This window comes from Schistocerca serialis, chromosome 2, assembly GCF_023864345.2.
Source record: "Schistocerca serialis cubense isolate TAMUIC-IGC-003099 chromosome 2, iqSchSeri2.2, whole genome shotgun sequence".
Classification (NCBI taxonomy): Eukaryota; Metazoa; Arthropoda; class Insecta; order Orthoptera; family Acrididae; genus Schistocerca; species Schistocerca serialis.
Genome location: NC_064639.1, coordinates 827,267,387 through 827,282,837, shown reverse-complemented (window position 1 = coordinate 827,282,837; position 15,451 = coordinate 827,267,387). Strand labels below are relative to the sequence as shown.

Here is a 15,451-nt window from a genome sequence, read left to right as displayed (position 1 = left end):
ATAGGCATTAACTAACCAGTGTTTGCAATAAGTATTATATAATAAAGATTACAATTTAGTTGGGTTAAGCCATAGCAACCATTGGTTCTGACACCTATGCTACTCTGCTTCTTACAGCTGCACTTATAAGATAACTGTGGCGTTTTGTGTATCCATTAACAACTTGATTCTAGCAAAGTGAGTACTATAATATATTCATTCAAATAAACAAAAAATTAAAGAATAAGTTTAGAAAAGTTTTTAGACTGCTCTTTCATTTATGTTAGAAATAAAATTATGCGCGTTACAATTTTCATTACAGAAACATAAGAAGATATCTAAAGTTTTGTGGGAAAAAGTTGTGTAGTTGGAGAAGAACCATTAAAAACCCATTATGCATCTCTGAACAACAAAGTGTGATGCTGCATTCATACAATGTTTCACACTGAATCAAGTTCAGTTTACAATAACAAAGAAAGAAGACAATTTTTAGAGGCTATGGTATGGACATTAAAAGATTTTATGTAGAGTAATAATAATATGAGTATTATGTTTGACACTACTTAGTACTTCCAGAATGAGATTTTCACTCTGCAGCGGAGTGTGCACTGATATGAAACTTTCTGCCATGAAGTTTCACTACTTAGTACTGTTTCATTGGCTGGGCATGGCACTGTTTTATTTATCAATTAAGGACATATCAATTAAGGACATTAGCACGTCTTATCTGATGAAGTGTGGCTACATCTTGCCTGTACTATGCAAAGGTACACCTTTTAACCAAACTACTTTGCTTCGCTCCATCACTATCTAATGAGAAATTTCTGTCATCCAATCATGGAACCTGTTTAAAATTAATACCTTTAATGGAACACACCAATAACTGTTTCTCTCATGATCATAATTGCTTTACAATTACTGTTACAAGGAAATTCTCTGTGGACATTCCAGGAATTCCTTGCATCCAACATGAAGTGTATACTACTGTTGTACTTGGGTAACAGGAGTATGTAGAGGGGGTAGGGTGTGGGGGGTGGGGGGAGGGAAGGGGGGGGGGGGTTAGTGCCAGCTTCTTGACAATGCCTCTGCCTATATGTTCTCATCTTCACTGTTCAAACATACTTGCAAAAGCTCCTAAGAACCTTAGGCTCTTTTCAACATCTCAAACTTACGTCCAAACAGTTTTTACCCACAAAAAACATTAAAAAATTAACCCTTCCCTCGTATCCAAATATGCACAGGTTTCACAACTCAGACTGCCACATTAATTCCTGATTTTGTACCTTACACAACTATTGTGTCTCTCGTACAGTGTAGCAAAATACATAGCCTACTAACTGTCACCACCACCACCAGCCAATTCAATCATTAAATGATGTGGCCTCTTTGAATCATGGATTCAGGTAGACTTTCAGCAGTCCTCTCCAAGTGGAATGGTCTTGGGCAGTTCTCTGTCAGGTGCTACCAGCGATCTTCTTGATATCTTTGTCCCATCTGTCCAGTGGTCTTCCTCTGGGCCTCTGATGCTCTCTCGGACTCCACTCCAGTACTAGCTCCGTCCATCTGCTGTCTTTTCTTCTCGCAACATGGCCAGCCCACTGCCATTTCAAGGAGCCTACTGTCTCTAAGATGTCCTTAACCTTCTTCACATACTGGATGTCATATGCCCTTTTCCTATCCTTTCTGGTATAATCCATGGCTCTCTGTACTGTCCCAAGTTTCGCTTTTGTAAATGAGTTCAGTGTCCATGTCCAGCAACCATACGTCAGCACAGGAAGAATGCATTGATCAAATACTGTTTTCTTCAGATTTACTGTCACTTTTTATCTGAATACTGTTGAATTCCTTCCAAGTGCTTGCCGGCCAAGCTGGATGCGCCGATAGATTTCTGGCTTTGCATCTCCCTTCATATTTATAATCTGGTCAAGATAGTTATATTCACTGACTTCTTCTAACGGACTGTCCTTGACTTTCACATCTCCAGCTGGGTCCCATTTGTTGGACATTACTGTTGTTTTGGAAAGATTCATGTTCAAGTCAACCAACTGACTTTCCGATGCAAGATCTGTAAGTAAGTTTTGGAGCTCTGCGAAGTCATTGGCCAGTAAGGCAATATCTTCAGCAAATCTCAAGTTGGTTGACATAGCTATTTCCAGTACAGCCGAGAACAGTTTTGGGGAGATGGGATCGCCCTGCTTGACACCCCTCATGATGTGGAATTCTTGAGTTGATTCGCCGATATTAACATAAGCTGAAGAAGTCTCGCAGATATTGCTGGGCACTTCAATGTATGCTGCTCCCACTCCTTGCTCACTCCAAGCTTGGAGGACAGCTATATGGCTAACGTAGTCAAACGCCTTTTCAAAAATCAACAAAGGCAATGCAGAGAGGCATTCCATCTAAATTCATTTTCATGACTTATATTAGTTTTGTACTTTTCTGAATTTGAAGCCATTTCCCTTTATGTTCACCCACTTCTCACTCCTACCCAACTCCATTTATCATCAATAGATGTAAAACCCAGCAATTGCCATATTCTCATGTGAATCACTGCTCCCCCACAGCCTTGAAATTCATGCTGTAGTCAGTCACAAAATGCATGGTAATTCTGCACTGTCTGGCTCCTTCCACAGTCCATTGAATGCATACAGTCACTGCAAACAAAAGGCTGTTGAAAATAAAAATTCATTGTTAGTTAAAGTGGACTGTATGTTTAAAATTAGATTGTGGCAAACTGTTACAGGTATGTCTGAACAGCATGTTCTGCCATGGTTCAGGTCAGGTAGAAATTCTTATCAGCAATGAATGTCTGGTCACCGCTATGGCCTTGCGGCACCCTGTACCAATACAGAACAGTCTGCCCACTTAATTTAATATATACAGGACTTTGAACCATGGACCTTGCCGTTGGTGGGGAGGCTTGTGTGCCTCAGCGGTACAGGTAGCTGTACTGTATGTGCAACCACTACGGAGGGGTATCTGTTGAGAGGCCAGACAAACGTGTGGTTCCCGAAGAGAGGCAGCAGCCTTTTCAGTAGCTGCAGGAGCAATGGTCTGGATGATTAACTGATCTGGCCATGTAACATTAACCAAAACGGCCTTGCTGTGCTGGTACTGTGAACACCTGAAAGCAAGGGAAACTACAGCCATAGTTTTTCCCGAGGTCATGCAGCTTTACTGTATGGTTCTTGGGTAAAATATTCTGGAGGTAAAATAGTCCCCATCCAGATCTCCGAGCACGGACTACTAAGGAGGAAGGCGTTATTAGGAGAAAGAAAACTGCTGTTCTACAGATCAGAGCATGGAATGTCAGATCCCTTAATCAGGCAGCTACATTAGAAAATTTAAAAAGGGAAATAGATAGGTTAAAGTTAAATATAGTGGGAATTAGTGAAGTTTGGTGGCAGGAGGAACAAGACTTCTGGTCAGGTGAATACAGGGTTATAAATAAACTGCAAAAAGGTGGCATTTTAAGGAAATGGGACGTGGATAAACTGAAAGAACCAGAGGTTGTAGAGAATTTCAGAGAGAGCATTAGGGAATGACTGACAAGAACGGAGGAAAGAAATACTGTAAATGAAGAATGGGTAGCTTTGAGATACGAAATAATGAAGGCAGCAGCGGATCAAGTAGGCAAAAAGACAAGGGCTAGTAGAAAACCTTGGGCAACAAAAGAGATATTGAATTTAACTGATGAAAGGAGAAAATATAAAATAGCAGTAAATGAAGCAGGCACAAAGGAGTACAAATGTCTCAAAAATGAGATAGACAGGAAGTGCAAAATCGCTAAGCAGGGATGACTAGAGGACAAATGTAAGGATGTAGAGGCATATATCACTTGGGGTAGGACAGATACAGCCTACAGGAAAATTAAAGAGACCTTAGGCGAGAAGAGATCCACCTGTATGAATATCAAGAGCTCAGATGGAAAACCCGTTCTAAGCAAAAAAGGGAAAGCAGAAAATTGGACACAAAGTATGTAGAGGGTCCATACTGGGGCGATGTATTTGAAGGTAATATATGGAAATGGAAGAGGATGTAGATGAAGATGAAATGGGAGATCTGATACTGCGTGAAGAATTTGACTGAGCACTGTAAGATCTAAGTCGAAACAAGGCCCCGGGAATAGACAACATTCCATTAGCGCCACTGATAGCCTTGGGAGAGTCAGCCCTGACAAAACTCTTCCATCTGGTGAGCAAGATGTGTGAGACAGGTGAAGTACCCTCAGACTTCAAGGAGAATTCCAATCCCAAAGAAAGAAGATGTTGACAGATGTGAAAATTACTGAACTAATAAGTCAAGGCTGCAAAATACTATGTAAATTCTTTACAGTCGAATGGTAGAAGCCGACCTCATGGAAGATCAGTTTGGATTCCGTGGAAATGTTGGAACACGGGAGGCAACACTGACCCTACGAATTATGATAGATTAAGGAAAGGCATTTGTAGACTTAAAGAAAGCTTTTGACAATGCTGACTGGAATACTCTCTTTCAAATTCTGAAGGTGACAGGGGTCAAATAAAGAGAGCCAAAGGCTATTTACAATTTATACTGAAACCAGATGGCAGTTATAAGAGTCGAGGGTCATGAAAGGGAAGCAGTGGTTGGGAAGGGGGTGAGACATCCTATCCCAGACGATATTCGATCTGTATATTGAGCAAGAAGGGAAGGAAACAAAAGAAAAATTTGGAGTAGGAATTAAAATCCACGGAGAAGAAATAAAAACTTTGGGGTTTGCCAATGACACTGTAATTCTGTCAGAGACAGCTAAGGACCTGGAAGAGCAGTTGAACAGAATGGACAGTGTCTTGAAAAGAGGATATATGATGAACATCACCAAAAACAAAACGAGGATAATGGAATGCAGTTACATTAAATCAGGTAATGCTGAGGAAATTAGATTAGGAAATGAGACACTTAAAGTAGTAGGTAAGTTTTGCCATTTGGGGAGTAAAATAACTGATGATGGTTGAAGTAGAGAGGATATAAAACGTAGACTGGCAATGGCAAGGAAAGCGTTTCTAAAGAAGAGAATTTGTTAACACTGAGTATACAGGGTGTCTACGTGGACAAGAAAAAAAAAATCCCGGATTTTTCCCGAATTTCCCGGTTAAAAACACTATTTCTCCCGGATGAAATTATGTATAAAGCGGGTGAAAATACACCTGGGTTAAGTAACAGTATACTTTCCCTAGGAGCTGTAAAACGGCGGAGGACATCCCAGCACCTTAGGAAACGAAATCCAGGAAAAACAATGCGTTTGTAAAGTTGTTTGATGCGAGACAATATGCACAGAGTTTGTTTTTGTATTGCTAAAGTATATACACAAATTCCACAAATTACAGCACGGTAGTTTCCGAAACTCTAAAATAGAGATTGCGTTGAGCGACGCCCTTTTGTCAGCCAGTCATAGCTCATGTCACGTGATCTTGCTAGCGAATGATGGCAGTTATTCGGAGCACGAGACCTACGAGAAAGACAGGCCGCGGCACTTACGTTACGAAGGTAGGCCGAGCTCACTCAACTCAGCAAAGTACCGAGCGAGGTGGCGCAGTGGTTAGCACACTGGACTCGCATTCGGGAGGACGACGGTTCAATCCCACGTCCGGCCATCCTGATTTAGGTTTCCCGTGATTTCCCTAGATCACTTCAGGCAAATGCCGAGATGGTTCCTTCGAAAGGGCACGGCTGATTTCCTTCCCCATCCTTCCTTAATCCGAGCTTGTGCTCCGTCTCTAATGACCTCGTTGTCGACGGGACGTTAAACGCTAATCTCCTCCTCCTCCTCCTCCTCCACTCAGCAAAGTGTGTTTCTACAGCGGTTAACTCTTAAGTATAAGTGTATGTATGAACGAGAATTGCATCGTCTATTGGCATCCGCTGTTATTAGTCCTACAATGATAGGAAGTCCGTGGGCCTACTAACAGGCTCTAATTTGGCAATTAAAATCGTACCAAAATGATTATCAGTTGCGTATAAAAGTAAAGTGTTCTGGCATGAAGAGACTTGTGACATTGCTCAGTAACACATTATGTACATTTTTTTGAAGGTCAATTACACTTTTTGCCATTGATTGCATAATGTTTTATCTATGAAAGAACAACGTTAAATATGAAAACTAACTTGAAGGGCGGTCTTTTTTTAGCGTGTGTTACACGTTAAGTCATATCAAATACAAATGCGCCGGTAAAATTTTGAATAGTGGCATAAATGACTTATCTTCTCGGCCCGACATTTTTCAAATGGCTGATCCTCAAAGTGTTACATTTTGAATGAGAATTATAACGCCCTGTGATTTAAGAAATTCACTGCACATTCTCACACGTAATATAAATCATCTTGCGTGGAAATTTACTGTGAAAGTAACGCATCTCAAGCCACTATTCGTAATATTTTCTGGTCATCTGTTAGAAATGTAAAGAATTGTGACGTGATGCACATCGAATGCACGTTAGTTGTTACAGACGTATTGCATAATCTTCGACCTAAAGCCTTTGACACTTTTCGGTGTCGGCAAACTGGTCTGTGCGTTGTGTAAATTACCCATTTTCTATGCAACTAAACTTTTATTTTGGTGTTATTCTCTGATTTATGTTTCATTGCTGCAGTATTATTCAGCAGTAGTGGACTAAAGTTCTTTGTCAGCGTATCAGATCTTACACGTCAAACCTACAAAACTTTAACTAAAATCTAAAACAATGAAAAATCCCGGAATTCTAAAAAATTCACGAGTTTTTCCCGGATTTGTCCCGGATGAAAAAATTGCCGGGTTTTTCCCGGATCTCCCGGGGCGTATACACCCTGGTATAGATTTAAGTGTCAGGAAGTCTTTTCCGAAAATATCTGTATGGAGTGTAGCCATGTAAGGAAGTGAAACATGGACGATGAATAGTTTAGACGAGAAGAGAATAGAAGCTTTCGAAATGTTGTGTTACAGAAGAATGCTGACGATTAGATGGGTAGATCACGTAACTAATGAGGAGGTACTGAATAGCATTGGGGAGAAGAGGAATTTGTGGCACAACTTGACAAGAAGAAGGGATCAGTTGGTAGGACACATTCTGAGGCATCAAGGGATTATCAATTTAGTATTGGACGGAAGTGTGGAGGGTAAAAATCGTAGGGGAGACCAAGGATGAATACACTAAGCAGATTCAGAAGAAGGATGAATACACTAAGCAGATTCAGAAGGATGTAGGTTTCAGTAGTTACTCAGAGATGAAGAAGTTTGCACAGAATAGAGTAGCATGGAGAGCTGCATCAAACCAGTCTCTGGACTGGAGACCACATCAACAACATGCAAATTGTAAACTGAAAATGTTACAAAACAATTCTTATCTTCTTAAAAACTTGATGAAGCTCAGTCAAATTTGAGAAATATCCACGAAAGTCTTACTGAGGCAAATAGCTCTTATTTATTTCCATGGAAAGTACAATGGATACAGAAAGAACAATAACATAGTTAAATAGGAAAAGATTTCAGCAACATACTGTCATTCTTTTGTACGTTGACCACCATTTGTTATGCACTTCTGTCATTCAGGAACAAGAGCCTGCATGTTTGTGTCATTCAAGAACAACAGCCTGCATGTCGAGCTCTGCACCAGCTCAGGCAGCCAGTTTCTTTCAGCTTTGAAGGCAGCATCTGAGTCTGGAAGATGTTAGCCATGTAGTCCTTCTTTCACAAGCCCAAAGAGATGGAAGCCTGGAGGTGCTAAATCAGAATAGTAGAGTGGACATGGCAAGACAGTCCATCAAAATTAGTCAATGAGTTCCATGGTCACAAAACTGTTGAGGAGCCTGGCATTATCATGTTGAGAGAACAAATTTGCTGTCTTCTCTAACCCAACTCTGGAATTTTAGACTTTCAGCCCACTCACTGTCATCCTGTAGCACTCTGAATTGACAACTGCTTTAGGTTCATCAGCCACACACTGCCTAGCCCAGAAGATTATGCATATCAATTTTCTTGCTGTGTCTTGAACTACTACCCCATTGGAGAATTTGTATTCACCATTCCCTGGGCTATCACTTGAATTCTGGTTCGTAGTCTCATCTCCAGTTGATGATGGTGTTTAGAAAATAGTTATCTTCAGCTTTGTATTCATAAAGCAAGTTTTGAAAAATTTTCACTTTATGAATTTTTTGATAACTATCCACAATACCCATCTAGTAGACACTTTGTGGTAGCCAAATCTGCAAAACATTTTGTCCAAGACAATACAGCAGATGAGCTTTTTCTAACCCGTGTAGTGTAGACAGAGTACGCCAAATCACAGGGAAATAAATGCGTGTTCCTATCAGTCCACAATAGACTGACCTCTAACTAATCTGGGACACAGCAACGTCAGTGTAGAAATACAACAGAAAATCTGTAACCAGTCGAGACTGGAAAACAAACTGAGTCAACTTGGCTGTGCAATGGCACAATATGAATAACTACAAAGTACAACAAGTAGTGAGCCAGTCCGCAAGCCAAAACCACAGGCTCAGCGGTAAACGTTTGCCACTGAGTGGCACCATATAACGCACATATATCAGCAGTGGCTCTCCATATGATGGCAGCCTGCAGCCTTAGCTTGCAGTCTTAGTACATCTGACATGTCCACGTCCATGCTAGGTGGGGAATCCGAATTACTGTTGGATACAAAGGAGTTGATCAAGACACTGTTCCTTATGACGAATAGCAGTTAAGCAGGGTCAACTACGAGGTGGCATGCAGGACATATCCTTTTCACCAACACTGAAACATATTACCCACTATCCCTTATTACTCAAATCTACAGTACTGTCTCTATAAACCTTTAGCAAGCATTGATGGATTCTGATTGGTTCAATCTGTTTGGCAGTGAGTAATTCAATGACACATCTGTTTTATTTGCATCTCAATGTTATACACCATTTGTAAATGCTCCTTTGCTGCAGTTATCTGTTGAATGCCAAGAAAATTTACAGGCCATTTAATGGAAAGATTCAAAGTTTAGTATTATATCAACACAAGCAGCTCTGATGCTTTTTAAAAAGATCCTTTGTACAAATCTCTGATGGAGGATTAAATATAGTCCAAGTGAAATCATTATGGGAAATAAATAAGAGCATCTTCCACTTTAGGGATGTTTACTATTGCAGACTGGAATAAGATAAAACACAAAATTGCATGCACTGCACAGTGTGCAGGTATCTGGAGAATATTAGCACAGACTGCAAAACAAATGAGACACCTCCTTACCAGCTCCTCCGTGACAGACAACCATCAGCTGCTTCTGCCTTCCGGCGAGGCACACCACAGGACCTGGCAGTGACACCACCTCCCTCTGTGTGCCAGCTGATGTGAACAGCCTCAGGTTGCGAATGTCAGTAGCAGCTGCCAGCCAGCCTTGTCCTGCAGCAACAGCCAGCACTTCCTCCCCAGCAGGCATCTCAACTGTCCACTCTCGAGATCCATCCCACGAAGACAGCAACACGCACACCACCTTGCTAAACAGAGAGATTAATGGTCTGCTTTACAGATGGATAAAGTAATTTAAAGACTTGCACCATAAGACACCTGCCACACTAAAGGACATTAAAAGTAAGGTTACCAGACAATGAAGGGTTTCAGTAAACTGCTACTTTCTGAATTGTCAACTGTGCACTGATGTAGGTCCAGGAAGAGAGGTAGGTTTTCACTTGAATACACAAGATACAGGATAGTGACAATGTTTGTCAGGGTGATAAAACACAGGAGGTGAGAAATGCATGTATTACTTGAAACAAATCTGGAGGAGACTGATGAACAAGCAGAAAACTGATGTCAATTTTCCACTAAGTTAAAGTTTCAAAAATTTTATGATCCTGGGGGCAATTGAGGGACAAAGCTTTGGTTCCAAAAAGGACAAGGCACATAATTAGATGCAGTCATAAAAACACAACAAGTGTAATTTTCGGTATTGGGGGTGGAGGTGGGGGTAGATGGGGGGGCAGGGTGGGGTTGGGGGGGGGGGGGGGGGGATGGTGATGTGCTGCTGGGGAGCGTGCAGGGATGAGGTGCCTTATCTTCCCAGTCACCACCACCTCCCAAAGTCTCACCGCTTGGCCACAGAGAAGCATTCCCCTCGTAACTCAGTACCACCCAGGACTGGAGCAACTGAATTACATTTTCAGCCAGGGTTTCGATTACCTCTCGTCGTGCCCTGAGATGAGAAATGTCCTGCCCACTATCCTTCCCACCCCTCCCATGGTGACATTCTGCTGTCCACCGAACCTACATAATATACTTGGCTATCCCTACACAACCCCTGCCCCCACCTCCTTACGCTCATAGCCCTGTAATAGAGCTAGAGGCAAGACCTGTACCATACATCCTCCCACCACCAGCTACTCCAGTCTGATCACAGACATCACTTATTCCATCAAAGGCAAGTCTACCTGTGAAACCAGTAATGTGATCTACAAGCTAAGCTGCAACCACTGTGCTGCATTCTATGTAGGCATGACAACCAACAAGCTGTCTGCCTGCATGAATGGCCAACAACAAACTGTGGCCAAGAAACAACTGGACCACCCAGTTGCTAAGCACTCAACATAACATTCTTCATTTCAATGACTGCTTCACAGCCTGTGCCATATGGATCCTTCCCACCAACACCAGCTTTTCTGAATTGCACAGGTGGGATCTCTCCCTGCAATATGTACTGTGTTCCCATAACCTTCTTCGCCTCAACCTTCGTTAGTCATTGTCCTCACCCATCTAGCCCCTTCCCTGTTCCCATTCCAGCACAACACGGCCCTCTACTTCACCAACACACCCAGTCTTCTTACTTTTCGCCTCTCCTGTTACCCCCTCCCTCTCCCCCGCCCTCTATCTAACCTCCCGATTGCACCTAGATCCCTTAAACTCTCTCCACCTCATCCCTGCACGCTCCCCAGCAACACTTCACCACCCCCACCCATACACTGCTATCCCTACCCCTCCTCACCCCAGCCTCCTCCTTACCCCCAACCAGTTGCCTCTCCCATCATGCACTACTGCTGCTGCTCGTAGTCTGGCTTCAGCTGCCAGACTGTGATCATGTGTGTGTGAGCTGCGTTTGTGGGTAGTGCCATTTTTGACAAAGACCTTGTTGGCTGGAAGCTTATTTTGCGACAGTCTTTTTGTTGTGCCTATCTGCAACTCAGCATCTCTGCTACATGGTGAGTAGCAACTATCTTTTTCACTAATGTATGTGTGTGTGTGTGTGTGTGTGTGTGTGTCAGAATAACATGAGCTCACAAGTTTTTAATTCTCTTTGTTTTATATCCGGCATCCCAAATTTTATGAAATATATGTCCAATTTATTATACCGGCACTAAGTGAACACTACAAAATGGTACAGCATACTATATAACTGCTAGGTTCTATAGCACCACATGAGGGAGTGCCATTGTTGAGGTACTGAACTTTGGAATGAACAGGTTTCAATTCCACACCTGCCCATCCAGATTTTGCATTCCTTGAACAACTTCATCTGAAAGATACAACTGTTCCTTTGTGAAAGCCTGACAAAGCCACAACCTACACAAGTTCTGTTATAGGCTTATCTTATCCAAGTCAGGGCCTCCTGTGAAAGCAGATGTGTCTGTTCAGCCATATGTTTCTGTGTGGCATTTTATGTACGCCTGATCACCAACCACTTGCCCACCCAAATGAACGACAACTGCTAAACTGTGGCCGCACTAACTGGCAGAATATATAAGCTGTACCATCTGGATACTTACCACCAATATCAACTACTTTTAATTAAGTAGATGGGAGTGGTTCTTGCAACACATCCCTTGGCCCCATAACCTTCCCGGCATCAATCTACGCTAGTTCCTGTCCCACATCCACTTCCACCACTGCCCCAAGACCCTAAATTCACTCACTGTGCACCTGAAACCCTCTTAGCTGCTGTCTCCCTCTTCCTCTCTTTTATCTCTGTCTCCCGATACACTCGTTCACATCATAATACCTGAGCACAACTCCTCCAGCTTGTGGCCACAACGATCTCACCGCAGCTGCTTCTGATATTGCACACCTACTGCCATTCCCTTCCAGCTGTCAGCCAGCATTCCACAAACCCTCCCTTTCACTCCCCATCTCCTTCCTCCCTTTGAGTATTCCAGACCATAAAACTGTTAAGTTGTCAGTCTTGTTTATGTATCTATCAACAACGCAGCATTGAGACATTTTACCTTTACTCTTCAAATTATTATATTTCACCAAAGATGTTCCATTACCATATCTACACTACTGGCCATTAAAATTGTTACACCATGAAGATGACGTGCTACAGACGCGAAATTTAACTGACAGGAAGAAGATTCTGTGATATGCAAATGATCAGCTTTTCAGAGCATTCACACAAGGTTGGCACCGGTGGCGACACCTACAACGTGCTGACATGAGGAAAGTTTCCAACCGTTTTTCTCATACACAAACAGCAGTTGACTAGCATTGCCTGGTGAAACATTGTTGTGATGCCTCGTGTAAGGAGGATAAATGCATACCATCATGTTTTCGACTTTGATAAAGGTCGGATTGTAGCCTATCGCAATTGCGGTTTATCGTAACGCGACATTGCTGTTCGCGTTGGTCGAGATCCAATGACTGTTAGCAGAATATGGAATCAGTGGGTTCAGGAGGGTAATACGGAACGCCGTGCTCGATCCCAACGGCCTCGTATCACTAACAGTCGAGATGACAGGCATCCTATCTGCATGGCTGTAACGGATCGTGCAGCCACGCCTCGATCCCTGAGTCAACAGATGGGGACGTTTGCAAGACAACAGCCATCTGCACGAACAGTTCGACGACGTTTGCAGCAGCAAGGACTATCAGCTCGTAGACCACGGCTGCGGTTACCCTTGACGCTGCATCACAGACAGGAGCGCCTGCGATGGTGTACTCAACGACCAACCTGGGTGCATGAATGACAAAACGTCACTTTTTCGGATGAATCCAGGTTCTGTTTACAGCATCATGATGGTTGCATCAGTGTTTGGCAACATCGCGGTGAACGCACATTGGAAGCGTGTATTCGTCATCGCCATACTGGCATATCACCCGGCGTGATGGTATGGGGTGCCACTGGTTACACGTCTCAGTCACCTCTTGTTCGCATTGTAAGAGGTCCGAGCAGATGTAATTTCGATGTATTGCTCACGCGCTGCCTGTGATATGTAAGGTATAAGAGAATCTCAGACCAGAGAGCAGTGTTGACTCCAGTAGGAACTGTGTAGCTGTAGGAGTAAGTTGTTGCTAGCGAGCAGTCTGGTCTGGTGTATCGTGTTGGCTGGGCCGGTCGTGGTGCAGCGATGCCAGAGCCTGAGCATTGTTGTATAAGGTACAAAGCAGTCTCGCGCATATGTAGTATTGTTATCTCAAGTCCCATGTAAATGTTTTAAAAATCTCCTAATAATAATCTTTCTCATTAAAAGTAACTTTTAACAACCATTCATTTCAATTTAAAGAATTTACTAATTTCTCCAATCCATGATCATCCCGATAATTGCAAAAGAAAAATCAGTTGTTTCCTTTCATAAATGACAAATCTATCGGCCAGCATTGCACAGGGCTGTGCCAGAAAAATTTATTGTAAGAGCAGATATACATGCGTTATCTGGCGACTTCACTGAGGTAAGAATTTTTCTTTTTTATTCAGAATGATCTTTCAGGGCCATGACGCAGCACTGCTGACGTCCAAAATTTACCTGGTTAAATTCACAGTCAATTATTGAAAAGTTATAAGTGAGCGACAATTTAATTGAGAGGTTAGTCACATTGTATTATTGCAAGATTACGGAATTTATCTGAGGGAGGTTACGCTGAATGTGAACGAAATAAATAATTATATTGTTTATTACTGTTGGAAGGTTACTGAATTTATTTTTTGGGAGGATACACTAAATGAGAATATTATTCATATTTATTTTATTTTGTGGGGAGGTTACACTTGGCGACAACTGGCCAGGATCGTATTTTTGTGAATTTCTGAGAGGTAGTCAGTTGTATATCTGCTCTTATTTACTTAAATGAAGTTTGCATCTGGCACAACGCATTTACTAATTTGTCACTCTTTCTTTCATAGATCATCGGCAATTTATTGCTCTTTGTTGTAATTGTGTTTGTTCCATTTTTGCATCGTCTTTGTTTCATTTTTGTGCTTAATTTTGATTTGTGAAAAATGCCGCGAAAAACTGTTAACAGTACATCGCGATGTGCAATGAGTGAAATAGCCGACTCGAATAATTTGACCGATAATACTCGACACTCAGTGTAATAGTGATAATCGTCTAATTACAGATAATCAGTGCCTGCCGATCACTGGTATTGATTTTGATCCTAATGATGAGCAAACAAATGCAATTATTTCCAGAGTAAATGTAACAACTGATGACGCGGCACGTTCCGTTACAATGAACGCTGCCCAGCTTGACACACCCAATTTGCAAAATTTACGTAACGAACAGATAATTGTTTCTAACGAAGGTGAACAATGTACTCAAAATATGTCAGATTTATTTGATTCCAGTGTAGTGACTAACAGTGCACATCCAATTGGCGAACCTTTTCAAGAATCACAGAATGACCAAATGGTTACACAAAACGTGACAAATGCAGATACACCAACACACAGCATACAAAATAGAGTCGCTACTTTTGGCATGGATCAAGTTATAGCAGTATTGCTACAACTTAATGAAAATCTCAAACAGTCTAAGAAAGAACAAGACGACAATTTCAAACGACTTAATGAATCGAACAAACAACTTAACGAAAAACAAGACAACCTTAATGAAAATTTCAAACAACTTAACGAACAGAATAAATAACTTAGTGAACAGATTACAGCTGTTGCCGCGCAATGTCATGATACTAAAGAACAATTACATGAGGAAATTAAGGCTTGTGCTAGGAACAGTAGTGAAGAAATTAGATCTGTGGCACAATAATTAAGTAATACACATGCAGCCACAACTAAATTACTTAGAAGACGAAATTAGTGCAGTCGCTAAACAATGTTCTGAAAACGCAACATAGTTACGTGACGAGTTTAAATTAATGTCATCAGAACTTTCACACACATTAGATGCGAAAGTAGATACGAAATTTGAACAACAAAACAGCCAAATTGATAAACGTTTTAATCACCACCTACAAAACAGTGAAACGCGTTACCGTAAATTTGTACAGGAACAGAATAAAGTAAAGAAACAAGTCATGGAAACAATTACTGCACAGAGACAGGAAGATAAGCGTAAATTGTTTACGAAAGCAAAAACATACGTAGACAACAACATTGCTACAGTATCAGACGAAATTAATACTATCAAACAGTTGAACACTGAATTGTATGATGAAATCTCCACTCTTAAAACAAAAGCAGACACTCACATAGTAGACTTTCAGACAATGACCAACAGACTTGAAAAGTTGGAACTGATACAGGATCCCGATGCCATCAAAGCA

The 15,451-nt window shown here is 41.7% G+C and overlaps 1 protein-coding gene across 1 annotated transcript in view; it reads right to left on the bottom strand.

Annotated features, from left to right (window-relative positions):
• Positions 1–15,451, bottom strand: part of LOC126458086 (WD repeat and HMG-box DNA-binding protein 1) — a 219,437-nt gene that overhangs the window by 93,909 nt on the left and 110,077 nt on the right. Inside the window, exon 10 of the mRNA XM_050094903.1 lies at positions 9,212–9,459. Within this exon, the coding sequence (XP_049950860.1) occupies positions 9,212–9,459 (248 nt within the window). The remainder of the gene's footprint in view (positions 1–9,211; positions 9,460–15,451) is intronic.